Source organism: Quercus robur, chromosome 3, assembly GCF_932294415.1.
Source record: "Quercus robur chromosome 3, dhQueRobu3.1, whole genome shotgun sequence".
In the NCBI taxonomy this organism is placed as follows: domain Eukaryota; kingdom Viridiplantae; phylum Streptophyta; class Magnoliopsida; order Fagales; family Fagaceae; genus Quercus; species Quercus robur.
Window position 1 is genome coordinate 34,581,315 of NC_065536.1, and position 26,332 is coordinate 34,607,646.

General features: G+C 33.6%; 1 protein-coding gene across 2 annotated transcripts; it reads left to right on the forward strand.

Moving 5' to 3' along the window:
* The first annotated feature begins 1,627 nt into the window (after positions 1-1,627).
* On the forward strand, positions 1,628-11,654 carry LOC126717888 (uncharacterized). 2 transcript variants are annotated; one of them, XM_050419841.1, is made up of 5 exons: positions 1,628-1,994; positions 2,111-2,233; positions 3,634-3,730; positions 9,473-9,594; positions 11,329-11,654. In XM_050419841.1, the coding sequence occupies exons 1-5, from the start codon at positions 1,689-1,691 to the stop codon at positions 11,497-11,499; spliced, it is 819 nt and encodes a 272-aa protein (XP_050275798.1). In that variant the 5' UTR covers positions 1,628-1,688; the 3' UTR covers positions 11,500-11,654. The 2 variants fall into 2 exon arrangements, with proteins under 2 accessions (XP_050275798.1, XP_050275799.1); XM_050419842.1 differs by having other exon boundaries at positions 9,482-9,594.
* Positions 11,655-26,332: the final 14,678 nt, after the last annotated feature.

Consider the following 26,332-nt stretch of genomic DNA (forward strand, 5'->3'; position numbering starts at 1 on the left):
TAGTTTCGCGATAGTCAACCCCTTTGTTGTTAGTCGACAGACAGGCATGTGTTTGTGCACTTCTATCACTCTCTCTTATTTAACTCTATATTTCTATTATTCTGGAATGTTAGTTTCAAAGTTCTTGGACTTTTGGGAGGATGATCAATTTTGTTCTTTTATTATTTATTTTAAGCTTAGTTTGGCTGTTGATCTAATCTTTATATATCTATATGTGTGTGTGTGTGTGTATGTATGTATGTATATATATATATATATATATCTTATATTTTAAATGGGAAATCTTACACTATGTGATCTAAAGCATATTTGTATATTAAATCGGTGTGTATGACTAAAATTTTTACCCCATCTATGAATATTAATTTTGAACAACATCATCAAAATTCTGTCAAGATGTTTCATCCCTAATTTCTTTGCATTTTCATTTGCGAGATTTTTGAGTTGCTAATCCCAATTCCTATCCTAGGTCTTTTTTACAAATTTGGCTTGGAAAAATATTTGCATCAAATCACGTTAGAATAACTAAAAAGAGCTTGACCAAATTGAAGTGCCAATTTATACAAATTATCAAGGATCAGATTCTATTAATCTAGACAAACCCAAACCATGGCAGAATAGGTTCAATCATATCTCATCTCTCTTTCCCCCCATTGTATATTTTGATTCCAAGGCTATTTTTTATGGTTATGCTTCTAAAGTCACCATTTATGTACATTGCAGATGAAGAAGGTGTTCTTAATTCTGCCCAAAGTTTTCCTCATGTAAGATTTCACATTTGCTATGTGTCTTTTGAGACAAGAACGGTTAAGAGCAAGATTTGGATTTTTTTTTTTCCCCTTTAATATTCTGGCATTTTCTAATTTAGCTAATTGAAGTTTGTGTAATCAATTGGAAGGCTGCTGGTTACCGAAAATGGATAAGAAGAAAAGTATAGAGATCTAAATTTTGAAATTTTTAGATCTTTTGGGTTATGAGAGAGAGAGAGAGTGTGTGTGTGTGTAACACAATGTTAAATTTCGGTGCTTCCATGAATGAGAACATGAACTCAAATTCTCATCCACATTTTTTGTATAAATAAATAAATAAAATTCTTATTCATTATAAGATTATATAAACATGTGTAGAAAATATTTATTGGACAAGATTATTTCCTTTTAAAAATTAATAGTCTTGTACAATTCTCTCAAATTTGTTGCTAGATGTGAAATATTTATTTGATTTTGTGTGGTTTATATTATTCTTTTTAAAAAGTTAAAAGTCCTATAGTTTAATTGATTGGCACCTCATTATTTATGATATTTCCAACAAAGACATTTAAGTTCAACTACTTCATTCTCATTATAACTATGAAATTAAATAAATAAAAAAAAAAAAAAAAAAAGAATTGATAGATTTAATTAGGACGAGGAGACCCAAACCCAGCCTGTTTGCTCAAGAAAGCCTGCCTCATGCGTGATGGGCTGAGACGGATAGGATTCTGAACCCAGTTTCGGCCCAGCCCATCTAAGACTCAAGAGTATCCGACCCAACATATTTCCCTCCCCATTTTCCCGCCAAGGAGAAAAAAAAAAAAAAAAAAAAGGCCAATGCTTTAAAACCCTCGGCCGAAAAAAAAAAAAAAAAAAAAAAAAACGAGTGATTTTTGTTGTTGTTGAGAACATAGAAGTGAGTGAGAAAGAGAAGAAATGGAGAATGCAGCGGCAGCACCAACAGGATGCTACAAGTGCGGCCGCCCAGGCCACTGGTCGCGTGACTGCCCCTCCTCCGCCTCCGCCTCCGCCTCCGCTCCGATCCCTAATTCGGAATCCACAAGACCTTCTTCCTCTTTCAAGACCACAGGCACCGGCGTAGCCAAATCCACTGAAAAGCCTAAGAAGGCACCGAGAACTAGGCCTAAGCTCACACCTGAGCTCATCCTCTCCGATGATGGCCTTGGCTACGTTCTTCGCCACTTTCCTCGCTCCTTCAAGTTCCGCGGCCACGGTCACGAGGTATTCTCTTCTTTCTTAACATTCTGGTAATTTTATCATAATCAAATATTTGCCTTCAAGCCTTCAATTCTCGACCTTTGAGCATTGAGAGTGTTTTTTTCTGTTGTACTTTGCAGGTCAGTGATTTGGGAAACCTAATTGGGTTGTATAGTGAATGGCACTCCCGTTTACTCCCTTATTACTCATTCGATCAGTTTGTGCATAAAGCAGAACAAGTTGCCGCTACAAAGCGTGTAAAGGTTAGATATTCGGGTTTTTATTTATTTATTTATTTATTTTTATCTCTATAGTTATTTTGTGGTTGAAGGGAGTTCAACTACCATCTTCGCATTCGTTCAATTTCTATGTTTTTTGAATGTCTGTCTATTAATGAGAAGTAGAGATGAATATTGGAAAAAAGCTGATAGAAGAAATTCACTAGATGTAGACTGAACATGTTTGCCATTTTCTATTAGGGTAGAGTTTAGGTACAATTCCCTAGATGCTGCATCTTAGATTCCCTAATTAAATCCAACCAATGTTATCTCTTTCCAAGGACAATAAATTAAACCGTGTGGAAAATTAGTCAATGCTGCAACCACATGTTTAAATTTAATCACAACACATGGCAAATTGCACTTAGTTTTGCCCTCATGACTCAAGGGTAAGCGAGTAATGCAATCAAAGGAAATTGGTATTGGATTGTAAGACTTCTAGTCTGACTACTTACAGCCTGATTCTTTCTTGGGGGATTTATAATGTACTGGTTTCTCTATCAAATTGATTATAATGTACCAATTCATGCTTAATGACAATAATGTACCAAAATCTATCTTTCACCGATAAACCTCATAATAGACACTAGTAACTTCAATTTAAAATAAAAATAAATAAATAAAAACATTAGAGAGGGTTGACTAAGAGAGAGAATAAAATAATGAAACTGATAAAATAGATAAAGGTGGGGGAGAAACAGAAAAAGAAAAATCATAAAATGTTGCTGCCGCTTCTCTACTGATCCTATTACTTTCTGTTGCTTTATTTTATTTTTAAATAAGTGTTTTCTCCCCAAATTTGTAAAGCATCATCTGTTTTCCAAAATCGTAGGCCAATTGAACGTTAATGCAAATGTTTTGGGCCCTTTTTTAAAAATAAATTCTAAAAACCTTTTTGTTCTGATGATCATGTATATACCAACATATAGCAGAAAGATGCAGGCATTATTTTAAATTACTTTTGGATGGATCTTTAACGAATAAATATGAGCTTGATCATACGCTTATTCTGTAATTTGAATTTATTTTGAGCATATGCATTGATTTCATTAAACAAAGTGGAAAAAAATAAGAGAATTTAGGCTGAAATTTTTAACTAAGAAAGGAATTTGTTTGAGATCTAGATGGTTTGCCTAAGATGCCACAACACAAATTGTGACATTCTCTTCTCTCTATATCTATTCCCTAAATGTTGCAGCTAAAGCTTATAGTAGCATGATGGTAACTATGCATATAATTTGTCAAAATAACATTTTTATCTCATACTGCTATATTGTGAGTAGTATCCACAAAAAACAAGTTGTAAGAGTTTTCTTATGTGTCAAAAAGTACACATGTAATGAGTACGTCTGTCTGTAAGACATTTTTCTGCACATTCTGAACAGATGTGTCTTAGAGAACTACGAGAGAGGGTTGCCAAAGGAGGGGATCCCACAAAGTTGCATGATCCACTAGTACATGACGATTCAAATGTTGAGCAAGGTATGTTCGATATCTTGCTAATATGTTGGATATTTTGTTAATTAAAACATCCAAGACATGTTTGGATGTTGTGACTTTTGTGCATTATAATTGTTGTTGCTGCTGCTTGAAACATAATATGCCACAATTATGATAAGAGGAGATATTCTTGAATATATTCACATGCATTTTTTTAAGAAGAAGATATGGAAAGAATACGAATTATTTTTAGCTGAGAAATAACTTAAAACAATAATGTAGGACAACAGCACAAGAGACTCTTTTTTTTTTTTTTTTTTTATAGGTAATAAAGATATATATTCAAGAACACTACCTTATGCAGAAAAACATAAGGCAGAGAGAAAAAAACAAAGGGAAAGAAAAAAAAGTATAAAGATAACAAAAAGAAAAGATACTAAGTACACAGAAGAGAGCTAAGGAACATAGGGAGAGAATCACTAAAGGTGAGTCCCCAAGCTCTAGACCAATCAACAGGGTGCCACTGAAAGAGGCCAGTAGCTGGTCATCCGAGCTTTCCATGTACTCAAACGTCCTCTTATTTTGCTCCCTCCAAAGACACCATATCAAGCATAATGGAACAAAATTCCAAATGCTAGACACATGCTTCCCAGACCAATTCCACCAACCGAATAGAGCATCCACAATTGATCTGGGCAAGACCCAAGAAAACCCGAAAGATCTAAACACCAAACTCCACAGCCGATAAGCCTTTCCACAATGTAGTAACAAATGATCCACTGTCTCCCCATTACTACAGCATATGATACACCAGTCGACAAGAACCAACCCTCTGCCCCTCAAAATATCACCTGTAAGAATCCTATCCCATACAGCAGTCCACACAAAGAAGGAAACACGCCGAGGAGCCTTAACCTTCCAAACACCTTTCCAAGGAAAAATAATGGGCAAGGGGCTTTTCAACTTATAGTAAAACGAACAAATATCAAAGTCCCCATTCTTTGTCAACTTCCATCGCATATGATCTCCGTTCTCGGTAAGAGGTAAATTTGAACCCAAGGTACGGAGAAAATCATCCACACCAACCATTTCCCAATCATTTGGTCTTTGAATGAAATGAACATCCCAGCTTTTCCGCTCCTCTAACCCCAACCGCTTAAGAGAAGAGGCCACCGATGCCTCTTTATTGGATGCAATCCCATACACCCTCGGAAAAGTCAAATGAAGTGGAGAATCCCCACACCATTGATCTGTCCAGAGCTTTACTCTATCCCCCACCCCTACCTCAAAGCGAATATTCTTGCTAAAATCCTCCCCTCCCATATGGATACTTCTTCACAAGCCACACCCATGCACCCCTCTACCTAGCTTGGATGTCCATCCCCCCCATTCTTCCCCAAACTTGAGAGCTACAACCCTTCTCCAAAGCCTTGTCTCCTCAATCCCAAACCACCATAACCATTTCCCTAGTAAGGCTTTATTAAAAGTAGTTAATTTCCTTACTCCTAACCCACCATTTTTCAAAGGTGCACACACCTTGTCCCAACCCACCACATGAAACTTGGAGTACCCCCACAAGAAATCCCTTTGCAACCTTTCAATTTTATTAGCCACATGCGGAGGGATGGTAAAAAGAGACAAATAGTAAGTGGGGAGACTAGATAACGTTAGTCTTCTACCTTTTAACAAATACAACTTCTTCCAACCGGCCAACTTATGCTCAATTTTCTCCAAGATAAGATCCCAAATAGTAGGGGACTTGTAGGATGCCCCCAATGGCATACCAAGATAGGTCATAGGCAAAGACCCAATCCGGCATCCCAAAATCTCTGCCAGGGCATGGACATTAGGAACCTCCCCAATGGGAACCATCTCACTCTTCAGCGCATTAACCTTTAAACCTGTCATTGCCTGGAAACAAAGGAGCATCCGAACATGTAGAATCTGCTCCTCATCAGCATTGCAAAACAAAATCGTATCATCCACAAACAAAAGATGCGAGACACAAACCCCTCCCCCCCATCTACCATTGGCCCTAAAGCCTCGAAACAAACCAGCCCCTTTAGCTCTTTTCAACATCTTACTGAAGACCTCCATCATAACCAGAAACAACATGGGGGATAGCAGGTCCTCTTGTCTCAAGCTAAACAACCACTTCTAATTGATTTCCACATACCAACACCATATGTCCCTGATACCAGTTTTGTGCACCAACCACCGCAACCATTCCCATATTTCGCTTCAATGACCCTCCTCCAAAGGGCATTTCTCTCTATTCCATATCTCCACAATCATTTGCCTAACAAGGCAGAATTAAATCTTCTCAAATGAATTATATCTTAGTTTTACCCTTTGTATAATTAAATATAGAAAAATATTGTAATATAATATAATAGAAAATACATAAATACATTGTATGAGAAAAAACAATATCATAAATAATAAATATAATTTATAATTTATATTTCATTTACTCGTTTTCATTTATAAAATGTTATATCATTTCATAGAATTTATAAATATGTAATTTTGTATAAACTATTCTTGGGCATCAGGAATTGCTATTCCCATCTCTTAAGGAATAATTAGTTTTTAGGAATAGCTTTTTCCTTTACAGGTTCAATGCCTCAATTTTTTGCAATTGCTAATTTTCTAGTACAACCCTCTTCTCTAAAGGCATCAATAGAAGGGGTCCTCACTATCTCCACGTTACCAAGGCCAAGTACTCTAGGTTTGAATATGTACGATCTCTCACATGTAGAATGTTTGCTGTGATCTTAGCATGTTATTAACCAAGTTCTTCTCCTCATCCCCTCACCCCATGCCACTTATTATCATTTCCTGTGGCAAGAACATAATAGGATTGTTTTTAGTATACCTTAGAGCAAGGTTGTTAAAATCTGGATCTTAGTTTGGATTAAAAAAAGGGTTTTCTATCTTAAATATTGAATCATAAGATTGAATCAAGGATTGTAAAATTTTATGGAATATGAAAATTAGTTATAAATGGTTTACATATATGTTAAGAAACCCTACTTAAAGCTTAAGAATTACTTTTTTTTCAACACAAATTATTGCCATAAAATAACCTGGGATGTATTACTCAAAAAAGGGGGTGTAGCTCAAAAGGTAGAGCCTTTGTTTTAGATCTAGAAGCTGACGTAGCTAAAATAAAAGGTACGAATTAATATTAAATTATAAAAAAAAATAAGAAAATAGAAAGAAAAAAAATCGACATTTTAAATTATTCTTTCTATCTTTTTTTTTTTTTTTTTTCAAATATTACTAATCTCAGCCAAGAACAAATTAAAACATCAGATTATCAACAAAATCTATGCATATACGTTATGAATCCTATCATGTTTTTACTTGAAAACCAAAGAGATATTTAGTAATATAATATTATGATATCAATGCTTAATTGACAACACGTTGATATTTTATATTATTTAGTCTGTTATTCAAATACTTACATGTTGATAGCTTTGTAATTGACAAAGCTGTTTCCCTAAGCCCCTAACCTAAATTTTGTCAGTTTCAGATAGAGTAGGCTTTTGTTGTTGGGATTTTATTTTATTGTTTGGGTCTATTTAAGTTCATTTGGCATTTGGAGTTAAGTTTTTGAACCAATTTAACATTGATGATTTGATGGGGCATGTGGCTTCTGTTCTTTTGGCCCACTTTTTAATCCATAAAATCAGTAATGACTTCTGATTTTACAATCCAGATCAATCTCAGTTTGTGCCTATAAATATATGATTTTTGCTACGATTTGAATTGAATGAAAGATTTCCAATCTTTAAACAACCATGCCTGCGATGCATTTCTAAACCTCCAATTAAAATTTTTCTTTTTGGTATGTAATTAAAAAAATATTTATTAAGAAAAAAGAAGTGCACTGGCAGTATACTAACAGCTCAACAAGCTAAGATCTAAAATTACAAAAGTCAATAAGCTCGGATAAATTAGAAAAGGAAAACAACCCAGATGCTGTCATCCACTCAAGAAGCGACTTAATAAAGAAAAGCTTGAGCTCCAACATGTTCTGCTCACATCAAAGCTTCTTGCATTTCTTTCGCTCCAATCAAATGTAGGCATGGGGTTCAATTCTACCTAAAAGTTCAAGAATTTCTTAGTGCACAATACAATCAGTAGGATGTCCGTGTATTCTTTGTTTCTTGGAAAGTAGCCATACCATAGATGTTTCACAACTGAAGCTTCTTTCCAGACTTTCATTTCATTTATGTCCAATCCTACATTACTATTAATATTAAATCAACCATCTTAACAGATATTTCTGCCTTTCTTCAACTTAAAACCAGAAGAAAAAAAAAGAATTACATTTTCCCTCAACCGTTCTAATAACTTTTCTATATTGGGCACTAGGGAGTGTGCACTAGAAAATTTATGAGCTAGAAAAGATGAAAAAATTAGAGAAACAGTGGTATATTCTAAAAAACTTCCAAGACAAATATCCTACGAAGAAAGTAATGCCTGAATAATAAGGTAATTGCAAGCATGCATAGAGTAATGTGACAATTTTTGAATACTCTGATTTATAAAGAGTTGGGATACTAAGGAATAACTCAAGTAAAAAATCTCCTGGAACTAGTATTGGTTTCAGTTGTTTGATGGATCAATCTGGGAATAACCTAGGAGTGATTGGCTGCAAAGTGGAGTATGAAGGATTCTCAGGCTTTATTACAAGTGATGGCAGCAGGGGAGGTTAGGGATGGATCCCTGTGTGTCTGGAGCAAGCAAGATTTTCTTTACTTGTTCAGACATGAGCTTTGCTTGTTTCAAATTCTTTAAGTCCGTCCTTCATATTGAATGGTTGCTACACTCCCACTAAAAGAGCAAAGGCGTACAATTTTAAAAGAATTTTGTTTGTGATGACAATATTGGATCACTTCTGTTGAGTTATTCATAGTCATTACCTTTGTAGATAAAGAACCATTGCAATTCTTTAGGCTTCTTCATGTTGTTTATACACAAAGTAGTCTCTTTTCAATATTTATCAAAAAAAAAAAAAAAGTAGTCTCTTTTCAATAAAATATTAAAATTATTCTTGCCCATAAAAAGGATCAGGACAGGATAGGGACCGGTTCATTCCCTGTCTTTCCATGTAACGGAGGCAAGTCAGTGACCATAATCTCATACTCACCCACCATTTGTTTAAGAATTCAAGTAATTCCCAGCCCTGTTCAGTTGGGACTAGGCCAGAACAGGCTTCCAGAGAAACCTACCCCACTGCATACCAAGATGTCGCTCGGAATTAGTAGTTTTTGAAGACACATGGAGAATCATTTGATGGGTGGAAAAAATTTCTAACTCAAGTTTATCCTAAATTGTAGAATATTATTTATGTGGCCGCAGTCTGTTGTGTGGCTTCTAGCTTGCTGGCAAGGCAGGCTTGGTCATCATCAAAATGGTCATATATGGTTAATTGTCCCCCATTGTTTAATGTGGTGTCTTTGGAGGGAAAGAAATAACAGATGTTTTGAAGATATCGAGAGATCCATACCAGACTTGAAGTTATTTTTCTTTATAACTTTATTGGATTGGTTGGCTGCTTTGCAAAACCAATCATTCTCTTCTTTCCTTGATTTTCTTGATTCTTGTAATTTTTGTACTTGATTAGTTGACCCCTGTACACTCCTTGTGTACCAGGGTGTCCCTTTTTGATATCAATAAAACTTATTACTTATAAAAAATAAAAATAAAAACTAATTTGAATGTAGTACTCTTAGTGGTCCTTGTCTAATTTTGATATTGTTCTTTCAGTGCCTGCAGAAGCCATGAACTCTGAAGCACCAAGCCATCACCAGGGAGACCCATCTTCGAGGAATAATGATGCTGATGATATACTGGACATGTTCCATGATATCCATGAGACAGCTACTGAAGTAAGTATTTCTTGAATTTTATTTATTTAAGCTACCTTGCAGTTCAGACTTAATTATGAAACAAATCAGTGGAACTGACTGGTTTGATTAAACTGGAATCTGATCAAATCTAATTGCTGTCAAAACAGATAATGAAGCTAATTTGGTAAAACAAGTTGCATATATAAATTAAATTTGAATGTTCAGCAAATGCAGCTATGGACATAGTATAATATTATATGAGTGTTTGCGTGTATCTGAAAATTTCAAAATTTCTTACACAACCTCATGTCCGAAATGGTAGATGATTCTTCAAGAGTTAAAATTTTGAATATAATATGGTTACCTCTTGAATTTCTAAAATCCCCCCCCCCCCCCCCCCTCCCCCCTCCCCTCCCCCCTCCCCCCTCTTCTTCCACTGGGTGCACTTGGGGCAGCAGACAAGTTAATGCAAACTTATTATATTACAATAAAATAGTTTGTCAATTCAGGTAGCTTGCTTGGATTTTTTTTTTTTTGATAATTTGATAGTTGGGGTGGGGGATTTGAACCTTGTACCTCTCCATCAAGGTGAAACCTTGTGGTGGGAGGCTTGGGATGAGCTATAGACCTAAACATCCTGTGTTCGAATCTCGACTAAGAGTTTCAACACGATTCTAGCAAGTGGAGTCGTTTATCTGTGGTTTACTCCCAAGAGGTGGGTCCAAAGAGTCTTGCCTTGATGAGGTTTCACGTTATCACAAAAAATGTCTTCAATGGAAGTACTAGGAGGTGTCAGTTGAGCTACAAAACTCTTGGCAAGCTTTCTTGAAGTATTAACACATTGTTTAATGCTTTCATAAGTGATCAATTAGCCTTTCCTTCTTTCAATAGAATATTATCCTAGAGGCTCTTTATTATTTCAGCTTCTTTTGGTACAACCAATGATTTAAAAATGGATGTGGTCTTAATGGTTAATATGGCTACCTGCTTCAACTAGGGGTTCTTCTCATTTTGAAATACTATCTGAAGTTACATACATGATAAGGGGAATAAGTGTAATACGGCAATAGTTAAAAGTATTGGGAAAGAGAATGAAACGTTAAAGTAACAAGGATAAGAAGATGAAACTCAAACGTGGTTGATGGTCATTTGTGTCTGTCTATGTCAGTGATTAGCTCACACGACAATTATAAGCACTTATAAAGTTTTGTCAACCTTTAAGATTAACATCGGTGCTGTCCTTGTTGCTTTTTTGGGCTGCATTTTGTTGTTCTGTTCTATTTCTAAATGCTTTTGATAGGCTGGACTGGATATAGATTTCATGTACTTAGCATTGATCCCGACTGATTAGGATCAACCTCCATGAATCCTTCATTCTTGTCTGCACTTTGAAATTCGATTCATTGTCATGCCCCTTATTTCCACTGCTTTGCTACTAGTAGATCTTCACTACACTATATTTCTTATCTTAAAACCCTAGTTAACCATGATTTCCATAGCATGAGAATGATGGTAAAAGAATTTCTTATTACATGAATGATAATGTGAGATTTATCTTCTTTCAAATAATCTAGTTGACAAGTTGTTTAACCAAAAAATGAACTAGAAAATACAAGCTCCTTGGGAATAAATAATTTTAACACTTCTCTTTAAAAACTTAGGATTTAAACCCAAGGAATTTACTCCATAGTGGCTGTAACTTAGCGCTAAGCCAGTAAACAAGCTCTTAACTAATATTTGCTGGACTTTCTCTGCCCTTGTAATTAATTACAGAGTTTGCACTGTGAGGAAGTTGCTGCTGACACAAATCAAGTTCCAAATAATGGAACTACTCAAATTAGCGAAATTCAGATCACAGAAGAACAGAAAACTCGTATGGAATCTAGCAGGTTGAAGGCATTAGAGAGAGCTGCAGCTCGGGCCCGCTCATTACAGGCACCATAACATATTTCTTAATCTCGTGATTGTAATTTTGTTCAATTGTGTCATTAATGCTTTATCATTTACATGGCCATAAGTGTCGGTCTGAACTCTTTTCTTGGTATATGACAAATTGGTTTCATTCAGGCTTTTATGAAACTTTTGAGTGTGTTTAAATATAGCTTATTTTGCTAAAACTAAAAAATTATTGCTTACTGTAGATAAAGGTAAAAGTTAGTTGAAATAGTACAGTGGGCCCATGAATATTAGCAAAAAAAAACTAAATAGTGAAATAATTTTAATTTTTAATCATAACCCAAACGCACACTTTATATGTTAAATCACTTTTTTAGACAGTTGCAAATGTAATAGATGTCTATTCATGGATTTGGTAATTTATAAAGAGAAATAGGGGTGGCAAAGTTGGACACGACCCACAAACCCGATAGAACATGATATAAAATTAGTAGGTTATGGGTTGAGACTTAATGAGTTCGTGTGATATTTGGATTGACACGATTGACCCATTTAATAAACAGGTTGGGTTAGTGTTCAATCCATGAAACTCATTTAACTCATCTGACCCGTTTGATTAAATGTCATTTTATCAATATATCCTTTAAACCCTAGGTATATAAACTTATTAGTTGTTGTGGTTTATTTTCTTGAACATATTGTGATTGATTATTTGTGATATTCAAATATGTTTTAGTATTGAATGATTATTTGTGATAGAGTTACTTGTTAGTTCTAAATTTTATATTAAAAATATTTGTTTGTTTGTTTTTTTCATAATTTTTTATTTTCCATTTTTATAAAATCTGATAAATAGATCAACTCGGCTGACTTGTTTAATAAATGAGTTGTGTTAAGGTTGAGGAATTTTGACTCATTTAATAAACGTGTCATATTAGTGTTGACTCATATAATTGGATACTCATGAATTGATATGACACGAACCCAACATGTGAACACAAATTGCCACTCCGAGAAATCTAGTGCATAGAATCCATTCAAAGAGAAATCTATCAAAGGATTCTTTGAAAAAATAAATTATTTTCATGAAGACAATTATATTTCCTCTTGATATGAAAATAGAATAGCTCTATAAACCTCCAAGGAAATATATATAAAATTTGATTATTAAATTATGATCAAACTTTATAACACTTTTTCTTAAATTTTCAATGTTTTCGTAATATTTTACTCATTTTAAATCCGATCTAAGTTTGTAAGCAATTTTTTTAAAAGGAATTCAATTATCTTTTATATGAGCTGGAGTTTGCTTTAATCATTAACAAATTCTAGTCAACCCTTGGTTGACCTTGGTCAAATTGTTTTGATTGATATATTCGAGTGTGATGTATAGGTGTAATTTGGTGGTTGGATGGAAATTTACTTTCATTTGATTGTAGGTCAAAAGTAGTGTTTTTGTCATTTTAACTCGGCATAAATACACTTTTAGTCCTTATATTTTGCATATTTTCTATTTTGGTCCTTACATTTTCATTTCATCATTCTTAGTTTCTAAATCAATTAACGCGTTCCATTTTGGTCCTTACCGTTATTCACTTAACAGAAATTTCTGATGTGACAAACAAAGTGCATTCTTGGCACATTAATTGCTGAAGTGGCCAATAAAATAATATTAAAAATACCATATCAACATAAAATAATGATTAAAAAAGACACATAAGCATCCACATCGACTTTTGATTTTGAAAATTAATTTATCTATTTTAACAAAATAAAAACTGAAAAAGACAAAATGAGAACCTAAAATACATGAATTTAGATCGGCCATCGTCTTCATCAAAAAGACAGAAGTGCACAAACCCAAAAAAAATCATACAAACCCAAAAAATCAAACATAAGAACACAAAAATCAAACCCAGAAAAATCATAAATGAATATTATACAAACAAAATCAATCCATTTATGTATATATACATAAACCAAATTATCCAAAACAAAATCAATTCATATATACCAACACAAACCCAACTCTACCATACCAATACAAAGCAAAATTAAAATAAAATAAGAACACCAACTCAAATTTTTTAGGATGTTCTTACCCTTTCTTGTCAACCAAACACAAACACAAATTAATCTCCAACAAGAACACCAAGACATCTCAAACCTAGCAATCAACGATCAACAAACCCACCCCACGACCCACTCCAACAACAAACCCACCCTTCGACCCACCACCGAACCCAACCGACCACTGCTTCACAACCATCGACCACCACCATCGATTTTTGTTTCGCAACTACCACCACACCAATCTCAGCCTCTCTCTAAACCCAGATCAAAACTATGGAAGGTTGTGAAGAGGGGAGGAAACAAGGAGGGGTGAGCAAAAAGGGGAATCAGGGAGGGAGAGACACCAGTCTGAGATAGAGAGACCCACCGAAAGAGAAAGACATCTGTTAGGGTACTTTTTTTTACACCTAACTTTATTTGAGTACCACCTATTTATACCACTATAAGTTATTGGGTTTTCCCAAACATTTTTTGGCTCTATTATTATGTTAATCACAAATATTTCATGTCTCGTTATCTAAATTGGGTCATGATATAAACTATCACAAAAAACTCAAAAAACTCATATTTTATCCAATTTTATTATCATTATTTATCTAAGCCCAAAACGGGCCTTATGAACCCAATACACACATTTTATTCTATTTAAAGCCCAAGAATACTTATGCTTGGCAATATTTGAAAAGCCCATGACTCAATTTCATGACAAAACAATTTTATCAGTGGAATTCAAATCCATAATCAAAGCCCATGGTTTGAAACCATGGCGATTTATTTATCCAAAACTCAATTCACATTGGTAATATCAAAACCCAATCCTCATTGGCAACATCAAAGCCCAATTTTCATTAGCGATATCAAATCGCAACTCTCATTGGCAACATCAAAGCCCAATTCTCATTGGCAATATCAAAAACCCAACTTACATTGGCACTATTTATCGAAAGCCCAAGGCTATCAATACTTGGCAAAATACTATATCATAATTATTTCACCTAAAAGTCCAATAATGAACAATACTTTAGATTCTTAAACCTATTACTATAATATTACAAGCTCATGAAATTTATGAATTATCTACTCTCAAAACTCATAGCGATCATCTAATAAAAGCCCATGGAAAGATATAATTATTAGACTCATGACATTTATTTATTTCATATTATAAACTCATGTTCACTATCCATCTTACATCACAACATTCATAATATTTATTACCAAAACTCATGGTAATTATTCATCCTACATGTTCATTATGATTATGTATAGAGAAACTCATGAGAACATCACATTATTCTATTATAGTGGTTGTTACCATATTTATTTAAAACCCATGGTAAATATTATTCTCAAGAAAAATATTGGAGGTTATTATTTAAAAATGTCCCAAAGAAAATATCATTTACAAAGTAATCCATAGTAAAAATTATCAGAAGTTATTTAAAGCCTATGAGAATTAATACCCAAAATCTATCATAAATATTTATTAAATCTCATAGATTTATTTTATTTCTACTAACAACTAAAGCCTATGAGGAGTAAAAAACTAATGGCAAAGCATGTCTTTTATGCCCATTTTGTAGGCCCAAGAATCTCGTGGAGAAGGGAGCAAGCCCAAACAAAGAAAGGGCCATGTGGCCCAACTAAAGATGCTGAAATGAAGCAAAGTTCCAACCCAAAAAGGTCCCAGCAAGAGGCTTGAAAGTGGGTAACTAGCCCTTGTTCATCCCTAACCAAAGAAACAACTAGAGCTCCCTACAAGAGGACCAAGTCTTTAAGGATGAACTAGGGGCTGTCCCATCAGTTTTCTGCCACCCTCTACCTAACATGAACAGTACCCAAGGGCTGTCATATCAGCTGAAGTCAAAAGGATGAAGGGATTCCATCATCTTCCTCAAGACTGCATCTCCAACGGAAGTGGAGCTGAAACCAAATTATCCAAACTTCAACAAATTAATGCTATAAATGTTAAAAATGTTCAAGACATGATTCATGTGCCATGCCCATGAATCCTAAAGGGGAAAAGTTGGGAACATGTGGTTTGGAGGGCATAAAAGGATCCCCAACGAAACCCTCTAAAGTGGGCTTAAATTTTGACACCTAACTTGGGGTGTTGAGTCCTACTTCCTAAGGTCCAAATCTCAGTTGCAGCATTAGGATTCGTTCTTAATACTTGCCTTAATCCCATTAGCTGAATACAATCTCAATAATCTTAGCATTTAATGCAAGATTACCCTAAACACTCCAAAATCCCACCATTACCCGAAGAAGCAAGGCAGCCTCAAAAGCAAATCTCCCATTTTTAGGCCAAATCCAAGTTATTAATGCAGCTATCTGGCTCCCCTGAATTAGGCCTACGTTTTTTTGGATTCTTGTTAATTAATGCTTCTTTAAAACTCCATTATAAAAGCAAAAACATCTCAGCCCACAAGGGGGGGACAGACTTCCTCTGAAATTCTTGATTATTTGCCATTTTACTGGTGGTTTAGCTCTCTTTAAACTCACTACTCATCCCCTTCAGCCCACACTCATCTAACCTCAGATATTCTTTTCTCTCCTTTACACAATCATGGCTTATAAATGTCTCCCAATTAGTCACAAACAGCTACCCCCTCTGAAACTCTTGATTTATTTGCTATTTTACTTATGGTTTATCTCTCCTTAATCTCACCACTCATCCCCCTTTAGCCCACTACTCACTAAAGCCTTAACCTTAGTGTTAATCTCATCTCACTCACTCAACAGCCCACATTACCTCATTCATGCCTTATACACACATACTCATCAAAATCTTAGTTTAATACTTACTGCACTGAGTTGGGATCTCTCTCTCCCTTCATTCCATCCTATTTTTCCTCTTGTATTCGTAATTATAAAGCCTTTAATCCTTATTTAGTATTATTATGATGAATGTCATAATGTTTTGGAAACTATGAAAGTTTTCCTTTATGTTGACTTAATAATAATAGGTAAAACATATGATTTTTACCATGTAAATACACTTATTAACCTGAAATTACCTTATTGCTGGAGATAATATCGTACCATTGGAGGACTGATTTGAACTATGATGCTATAAAATGACTAATACTATAACAAACTAATAACAGTAACGTATTTATTGTGCTTTATTGTTGTCTTCTTGTTAGGGTGCAGCCTCCATCTCTTTCTTGGGCGGGCTTACACGACATCGAAAGCCTTTGGGCTTTATTTCAAGGGTTCATCGTCGAGTTTCGACTTGGCTACCCCATATTCTATTTGGGAACATCAAAAATTTTCCCCTAAACAACATCGATTTGAGCCACAAAGAGAGAGCAAAGCATCGATCTGAGCAAGGAGCTTAAGGCATTTGGGTTTGGGTTAGGGTTTGAGCAAAATCAAGAGATAAGAGAATGGGTCAATGAGAGAGAGAGAGAGAGATAGAGAGAAAAAAGCACCACAACCAGTGAATAGTAATAACTAGCCTCATCACATGTGCTTTGCACATGCGATGAGGCTTTTTTTTTTTTTTTTTTTGCTGTCATAATTTTTAATTCATTCTAATTTAAGGTTTACACGTTTTCTCATTTAGAATTTATAAGTGGATAAAACAATTTGAAAATCAACCGAAAAGTGGTCTTATTTTTTAGAGTTTTATTTTTACCAGATTTTGCTTTAGTTTTGTCTCTACTTAGGGGTGTAAGGGCATTTTTAAACTAAAAAAATGAGAATCCCAAATAGGAAAACTCTTTAAATTGTAGTATAGATTATAAAATATAATTATATGAGTAAGATATTTCCTAAAATATATCTTAATTTTAATTTAAAATGCTTTTATTCTATTGTCTCTAGGGTTCTGTGATTGTGTTGTCATAAAACAAATGAATAGTAATAAGTAACCTCATCACATGCGCTTAGCGCGTGCGATTAGGTTTTTTTTTTTTTTTTTTAGAGTTGTGGTTTTTCATTCATTCCAATTTAAGATTTACTCATTAATATTACGCATTTAAAATTTATAAGTGGATAAAGCAATTTGAAAATCAACTAGAGAATTGATCATATATTTTTAGGCAATACTTTAGTGGAAGTTAAAATTGTATTTTTATTGGATTATCATTTAGTTTTGTTTATACTTAAACATAGGGGTGTAGGGCTATTTTTTAACCCAAAAAAAATGAGGATCCCAAACAAAAAAACTCCTTAAATAGTAGTATTTCCTTAAGATAGTATAGATAATTACATTACAACATCTTGTATTCCTTGTAATACCTATTCCTATTTCTATATAATTACAGTTGCTCATTTTCTATACTATTATTTAAGGGGCTTCCCCTGTTTGAACCAGATTTTTTTTTGTTCCAAAATACTCCTATACCTAGACAAAATTAGGGGACAATCTAGTAAAATTACATTTCTAACTTCTAAATAACCCACTATAGAATAACTTCACATCCATTAAACCACTACTAAAATTCAAATTTGCTACAATCACTCCTATTAAAATACGACAATCAACTATCTTCTTCTTTTCTTTTCTTTTTTAAATCTTTTTGCAAGATCTCATTTTTTTCCCTCCTTCACTATAAGTTGGTTTTTAAACTGATAAACAAGCACATCAACAACACAGACACACACACAAAGTTAGAGAAACTGAGAAGAAAGTGAGTTTGTAATTGTTCTATGAAGCTTTAAAAAATAAAAACAAAAAAAGAAATGGTACAAGTTCTTCTTCAGTCATCACCACCACTCCTCCAGTGTTGTTCCTCTTCTTCTCCTCCCATTCCTAGGTAATCATCTAACAGTTTTCGCTTTAAAAACTTGCAATTTTCGTGCACCAAACTTGTCTTCTTCCTGATTTCTTTGTTATTTTTATCCTTTTCTTTTTTGGGTTGTTTTTATTTTTATGTGTTTTGTTCATGTAAGAGAGAAGAGATTATGAAATTGGATATAAGGAGATTAGAGAAATAGAGAGAATTTGTGAAAATAAATCAAATTTGATTAGGAATGGTGCAATGTGAAATGGGTAGACATCTTTTTTTTGAATAAGTTTTAGTAAATGTGGGAAAATGTTTTGGGTATTGATGATCAATGCGTATGGACTATGTTTCAATGTTGTTTTGTTTTTTCTTTTTCCTAGTCTCAATTTTTAGGAATTTTTGTGTGGAAATAGTAATGATGGCTGGTGAGTTTTCTGATTTTTATGTAAGTGGAATAGGTTGAAGGTAGTTTAGAATTTGGTGGACTAGATTTTGATATCCGGGTAGGACTAGGACAGAATCAATGGTGACAAGTCAAGTGTAATTGATATTTGGAGTGCACCATCTATGAGGCACTTAAAGGTGTGAAGTTTTCACATAAATTTTGGGTGTACTCTGTGCTTTTACTTGGGCTTTGGAGAATTCAAGCCACACAAAAAAACCAAAACCTATAAAGCAGAGAAAAAGCCACATGAAAAGGTAAAGACTTAGTCCTAGAGAGTTCTCTTTTAGTTCAGGTTTGATTATTATTGGTTCTAACTTTCAATTTTCATATTTGTTTGATTATTATTGGTTTTAAGTTTCAATTCATAATTTCAATTGATTTTGGGATATTTCATATTTGCTTTGTGTTTTTGCTTTGCGTTTTTTTATATAATCAAATTATTTAAAAAAAGTCATTCTTTGGCTACTTTCCAAAAACATTCATAAGCTGCTGCTTTCGGGATGTAGTTTTCTAGTTAGTAGTTCTTTTGACTGTATTTCCGAAGTTATTTCTTTTTCTATTTCTCTCAAGCTAGGTGTTTGCTATGCCAAGGGTCATACTTTCTATACATTTTTCTTTGTTTGATATTCAATATATTCTATCTTTTCTCTTAAAAAAAAGGTCCTTATTCATTTATTTATATATGAGTTAAAGAATGAATTGGAAACATACACTTTGCACCAACATGTTTACATTTATAAAGTTTGCTCTTTTTTAAGAAAAAAAAATTTAATTAAAATATTTGGTTTATTCAAAGTAATAATAACCTTATATTTAACTATTACTCATCTCTCTCTTAGGTCGATGTATGCATAATAGGGCATATTGGAATGAAATATTAGATAAATTCGAGTGGGAGACTTTACAAGAATTATTGTATGATTCAAACCTCGCATGAATTAGTTATCTACGAAATTATTGTAAAAAATTAATTTAATCACAGTCCTAGGTTTTTTTTTTTTTTTTTTTTTTTTGGGGTGATTGAACATGTAGTAATTTCAAATCTATATATCTATATAAAAAACTGAAACCACTAAAACTTACACAATTTTCCACGTCAGCACAATATTAAAAAAAAAAATTCTAAGTCTTTTTTTTAAAAAAAAGGCATTATTAAAAAGAAAAATAAAAACACCCAAAAATTTCAGCTAAAAAAAGCTAAAAAGCCTAAAACCGAAAATTTCCTTCTCCCCAAAACCAAAACCCGATAAAAAAAACACACACACACACACACACACACAATTTCCTCCATGCCTCTCTCTACATACACGTTCCCCTGCCTCCAATATTTTTCCCTTCTCTATCTTGAAACCCCTAAACTATAGTCCACAAGCGCCAGCCACCCTCTCCTTTAGTGGCAGAAAGTTTTTGATTTTGAGACTTTACCATCAGACCAGATTCTCTCCGCAAACATTACCGGTAAGTTTTTTATTTTGTTCTATAATTTGGGTTGTTAAATATGATTTAGGGTTTCGTTTTTGGTTGTTAAATATGATTTAGGGTTTCATTTTTTGTTGTTAAATATGATTTAGGGTTTCATTTGGGAGTGTTTCTTTTGAATGATTAGCTTAGATTGATGGGTTTGGAGCCTGTAGTGGGTTTTAATAATTTCAATTATTGGCCGGCCGCGAGAAAATCCATTTGGGATTTTAGAGTTGTTATTCTGTTTCATTGTTAATACAAACAGCTATAGGCGTGTCTCTTTGTTAATAACTTTGTTATGTTATTCTGTTTCATTATAGCCCAATTTCATAGGTGTGTCTCTTTTCTTATCTTTGGGTTGCTACTGATGGCTATAATAAATTTTTGGACTTGGATATGTGACTTTTTGTTAGAATTATACACCTATTGGTATTTGATGCAAGTTTCCTAAAGTTTATGTTAGTTGAAACTTGGATTCTTATTGTTGTTAATTGTTCTGCTGACAAAGAGCATTTTAATTTTCTTGGTAGGATTGCAAAAATATGTCTTTAACTTAATGGAATTCCCCGTGGGATGTAATGATAGTGTTGGGTAGTTGGGGAAACACAACTTCAAGTAGTGGTTATTATAGTTTATGATGGAAGCCATGAGATCAAGCTAACAGTTACTCAAAAACAATTCATAAAGCACTCTTAAATTTGATCAAGAGTGTATGTCAACTGTTTACAAAGTGAAACAACTACTATTGATAATGATTTCAATATATTTCCATAGTTTGTCAACAGATTAATATTGAGAGATTTTATATTGCCATGGAGACCTACTGACAAAAGATGTTAACAACAAAAATTTGTGTTAAATATTATTTAGGTTTTGTTATTTTGGGTTAATTTTTTAATATTGTTATTTGGGTTATTGGTTTTAAATTTTAATTAAGGTTGAATGATGAGAAAAGCAGAGCATGATAGAAGACATCTACAACACCAAGAAGCAAAAAAGGTGGAGATATAATTGAAAGGGTATTTTGGTGTTGGTTTGATAGTCTCCCTCAAATGTGTGGGACTCTTTGATGGTGAGCATGCTTAGATTGGAGGATTTTGTGTTGATAAAGGAATTTGGGTTAGGGTATGGTGCCAGACCTATGTGTTTTAGTTTTTTTTTTTTTTTTTTTTTTTTTTTTTTTTTTTTTTTTAATGGTTTTTGCTTTGTTTCTTAGATTTAGATGGTTTATCCTTGATCACCATTTTGTAGTTGAAGCTTGAATGTTGTAGTGTAGTCATTTGACAAATGCAAATTAATAGTTGTTTAATTTTGTTGCTTTAAATTTAAAGGTGTTAAAATCTGTTGAATAAGTCATAATGATCATTGCAATAGAATAAATGCTTTCTAAATCAAATGATTACAAGATTGTGCTTTATGTTAACTTGAGATTTTCATTTGAATAAAGCAAATTGATTTATAAGGCAAGCAGTGTTATGGTCAAGGGTGAAAGTTTTAAATTTAAATACTGTCTTGGCTTTTGGATCCTTGGGGTATACTTTGATATGAATAGGCAAGGTCACTGTGCAGAATCCATTGTGTCATTTAGAGTACAAAATATTTACATTTCATACTCTACGAGAATTGAGTGCAGTTGATTTATACTTGGTAAAAAATTTATGTCTGTTTTGTGAAAGTCCTTTATTGTTGTTCGGATTATTTTTTGTTTCTTTTCATGCCAACATGGTTTGTGCTGTGACTGATGGAATTGAGAGAATTGAGAGAATTTAGTTGAATTCAAGGCAACAACCCTCCTAAACATTATTAGACAAGAAGAGAATAGTTTTTTATGGAATAATATTTGCTGCCTCTTATTGCTTGAGCCATAGCTTAAATACAACTATGAAAAATTCATTTAAAGCTATTAAAGCTATGTGTTTGAGACTTATTAAGTTATGTTACAAGGACCACCGCATACCCTTGGTGCGATGGTCACTCCACAAATATAAATGTTTATGGAGTGTGGGGGGTAAGGGCCGGAGTTCAAGTCTCCAAGAGGGAGCTTCACACACATATACACTTAGATTAGGCTAGAGTAGAATTCTATCTTGTATCAAAAAAAAAAAAAAAAAAAAAAAAAGTAATGTTACAAGGTGAATATTTTATATCAATATCTATTTGTTAGCATGTGTTTGAAAATTTTAGGATAAATGAGTTAGTGAACTATAATTTGTTATTTTTTTCTTTCCAAATTACAGGTAGTGATATATCCTATTAAATTGGTACTGCTTTCTTCTTTTTTATAATAAATAAAAAAATTGAAAAAATTTGTTCATCCATTGGACCTTTAAAGCTTTCAATTTGAAACTTTTGTTGTGAAAAATAACTGGTAGTGATGTTTGTGGTAGATTTGAATTCAAGATTGAGGCCAATCTCGATGCCATGGTTAGTTTTCTATATCGTATGTACTTTGCATATAGTTTATTGTTTATGATGCTTTGTTTACTCACCTATTTAGAGTAATGTTCATGTTACAGACACATCTAAGAATTTGGAAGCCCATTTTGAAGAATGCAAGCACTCTAGCAAAGAAGTTCTCCATGGAAGTCACACAAGATCTATGTCTATATGTACTCCCTTAAATAGCAGCATAATTAGGTAGGATTTCTTATGATTTGTGTTATCATTATTGCTAGGTTGAAAGTATTCAATGATATATACAGATAGCTAATTGCTGATTAGTAAGCCTACAAGTTGCGTGAGAACTTATTTGGAAATACATGGTAATGGTAGGATTTCTTACGATTTGTGTTATCATTGTTGCTAGGTTGAAAGTATTCAATGATATATGCAATTAGCTAATTGCTGATTAGTAAGCCTACAAGTTGCATGAGAACTTATTTGGAAATACATGGTAATGGTGGAAGCATCTTTTAAATAGAAATTATGGGAAAATTTTGCTAATAATAGATAATTTTTCTGGGTGGTGATTGTTTAATGCAAATTGTTGGGATGGGTTTTAGGGCCAAGAAAGTTGTGAGTTATGGACACAAACATGAGTTATGCAGGGTTACATGTATTGGTAGAACTGCTTGCGTGTTTAAGTTTGGAATAGGTGTGTATCATAGAGTTTACTAATTGAATTTGAGACATTAACATTAACTTGGCATTTATTTAGAGAAATTAAACAACTACATGGAAGATTACGTGTTTTGTATGTTTGCTTTTGTTTACTGTGTGTCTTAATATGGATGTAGGTGGGATAATAAATTTGTACAATCCTACTAGGCAAGAAGCAAAGGCAACCCTGAGATTTCAAAGGGTGATTGGAGATGATAATTTAAATGGAGGTTTTACCTAGATGACATGACTAACAATTCCTACTAAGAAAAGTATTTAGTAGTTCCATTGGTTTTATTATAATCACTATTTTTAATGATTTTTTTTTTTTTTTTTTGGTTAAATAATGCAACAAGTAAACCATATATCAATGATATGTTATCAATGACTAAGTTTGGCTATATATATAGCAAAAAATTGTAAAAGAGTCATGAAGGTTGGTACTAAAGACATATAGAAACAAAGGAAAATTGAAAAGCTACATACTGATGCAGGTTGGTACTAAAGACATATAGAAACAAAGGAAAATTGAAAATCTACATATTGATGCTTTTGTAATTACTCATTTGAAATTCAAATCGGTTTAAAAAATATAGTTTGTGGTTTAGAGCATTGTCTATTTTCACTAATTGTGTTTTTTTTTTTCCATGTACTTGTTTTAAAATTTTGGCTTGTTTCCATGTACTCGTTTTTAAAATACATGTAAATTTGGTCAAATATTAATTTTTATGCCTTACAGGGCTTTGAGGAGTACATAAATTTGATTTAGGAAGATGTTGGAAAAGTCAACATCAAGAGAGAGAGCAAAAAACTTTAGGTGGATTCATTTTCTTATATTCCTTTACTTTTAATCTCAGAAATGTGCATACTCTAAATGTGGTACATCTATTTTGTTATTTGTCGATTACATATAATAAAAAAAATATACAGGGTAGACTCTTCTTAAGAGATGCAACACAATAGCCACCCCTCTCTCTCTCTCTCTCTCTCTCTCTCTCTCTCAATAGTGGAAATAATGATTTCAGAAATTGTGTAAATTGACATTATGTTGCCTTTTCAATCCCATTGAGGTCTAGCATCTTTGTTTACTAGGAATGTTAGAATTTAGATACATCTTGGACACCAAGAACGATTAATGTAATTTATGAAAGATATTTGATTGAATGAATATGGAATTAACTATATTTGTGTAATTAATTTTTTTTTTTTGAAATTTAAATTTTTTTTTTTTTGGATAAGTAATAAGAATATATTAAAAGAAGAGGGGTGTCACCTGAGTATACAGGAAGTATACATCAAGGACAAGTACAAATCAAGTGCATAAAGTACAAAAGTCCATGAAACCATGGACTAAAGAAAAAGAATGAAAACCAAACACTGTAACCCAATCCAGAAGAGTCTTAAGGAAGAAGAGTTTAAGATCTACAACTGATCTCTCTATGTCCTCAAAATGCTGGTCATTCCTCTCCCTCCAAATGCACCACATCAAACAATGGGGCACAGCCACCCAAATAGCCGAATTCTGATGCCTCCCCAACTTTCCTTGCCAACAAGCCAACAGATCCACCACTATTTTCGGCATAACCCAATGAATGCCAAACAGAGTAAACACCATAGACCATAAATCAAAAGCAATAGAGCGATGAATAAGAAGGTGGTCAACAGATTCCCCATTTCTTTTACACATACAACACCAATCCAAAATCAAAATCTGCTATTTCCTAAGATTATCAATAGTCAAAATATTCCCTAAAGTTGCAGTCCACACAAAAAAAGCAACTCTAGAGGGGAACTTAGACTTCCAAACAGTCTTCCAAGGGAAAGACTGATTGACACTATTATCAGCACTTGGTAATAGGAACAAACGGTAAAACCTTTACCCCTAGCAGGTTTCCAACACATCTCATCGTCCCCAACTCCTTTCAAAGAAGCTCCATAAATCCTAGACATTAAACTATAGAAGGATTCCAAATCCCAATTTTCGTTGTATCTTCTAAAAGTTAGATCCCAAAAAAGAACACCATTTGGGGACTTCATCAACTCAGCCACAGAGGTCTCCTTTTTTCGACTTAACGAAAAAAAAGTCTTGGGTAGAGCACACACAAAGAAGTGTCCCCACACCAAATATCCTGTCAAAATCTAATAGTAAAACTGGCCCCAACCTCAAATTGGATGTGACGAACAAAAGATGGCCAACCATGACTAATAGACTTCCACAAGCTTACACCATGAAGGCCAATAACCATATTTTGCCCCAACCTCCCCCTTCACAACCATATTTTGCGCCTATCACTCTCCTCCACAAGGCCTGTCGCTCATTCCCAAATCTCCATAACCACTTTCCAAACAAGGCTTTATTAAAAGTTCTCAGACTTCTAATAGCTAAACCTCCAGAATGAAGAGGAGTGCAAATCGCGGCCCATTTCACTAGGTGAGTTTTCTTAACATCCCCCATAGACATGGCAAAACGGGTCAGAATTTTCTGACCCGACCCGACCCGACCCGAAAAATACCCGACCCGAACCCGATTTTTTGACCCGAAGCAAAAACGGGTTGACCCGTAACCCGACCCGTGTTTTTTGCGGGTCAACCCGACCCGACCCGCGACCCGACCCGACCCGAACCATTTTTTTAAAACTTTTTTTTTTTGGGTAAAAAAAATAGTGAAATTAAGACAATATTGGTTTAATTGTTTATTGTGAGCTTTAAGGAAACAATTGATACATTTACATAACTGCATGCAAATTAATTGAAAAATAAATGGTTGAGCATTCTGTAATGAGTAAAGATTTTTAGATATCAAATAACAAAGTACATGCCAAGATAATCTGGTTACAGTAAAGTTAAAAACAGATTTAAAATTGTAGATATGTGTGAGACACATTCACAAGTGTGAAAATAGTAAAGTCAAAGTATCAAATTAGCATAAATTATGAATGCTTAGATCTATTTTTTAACAATTTATGTTCAAAATAAACGGCTTTTCAAAATAAATTATAATATTTCCTAGAGTGTGTGCTGCTTAACAATGATATGATCTTCATAAAAAAGACTATGTGTAAATAAG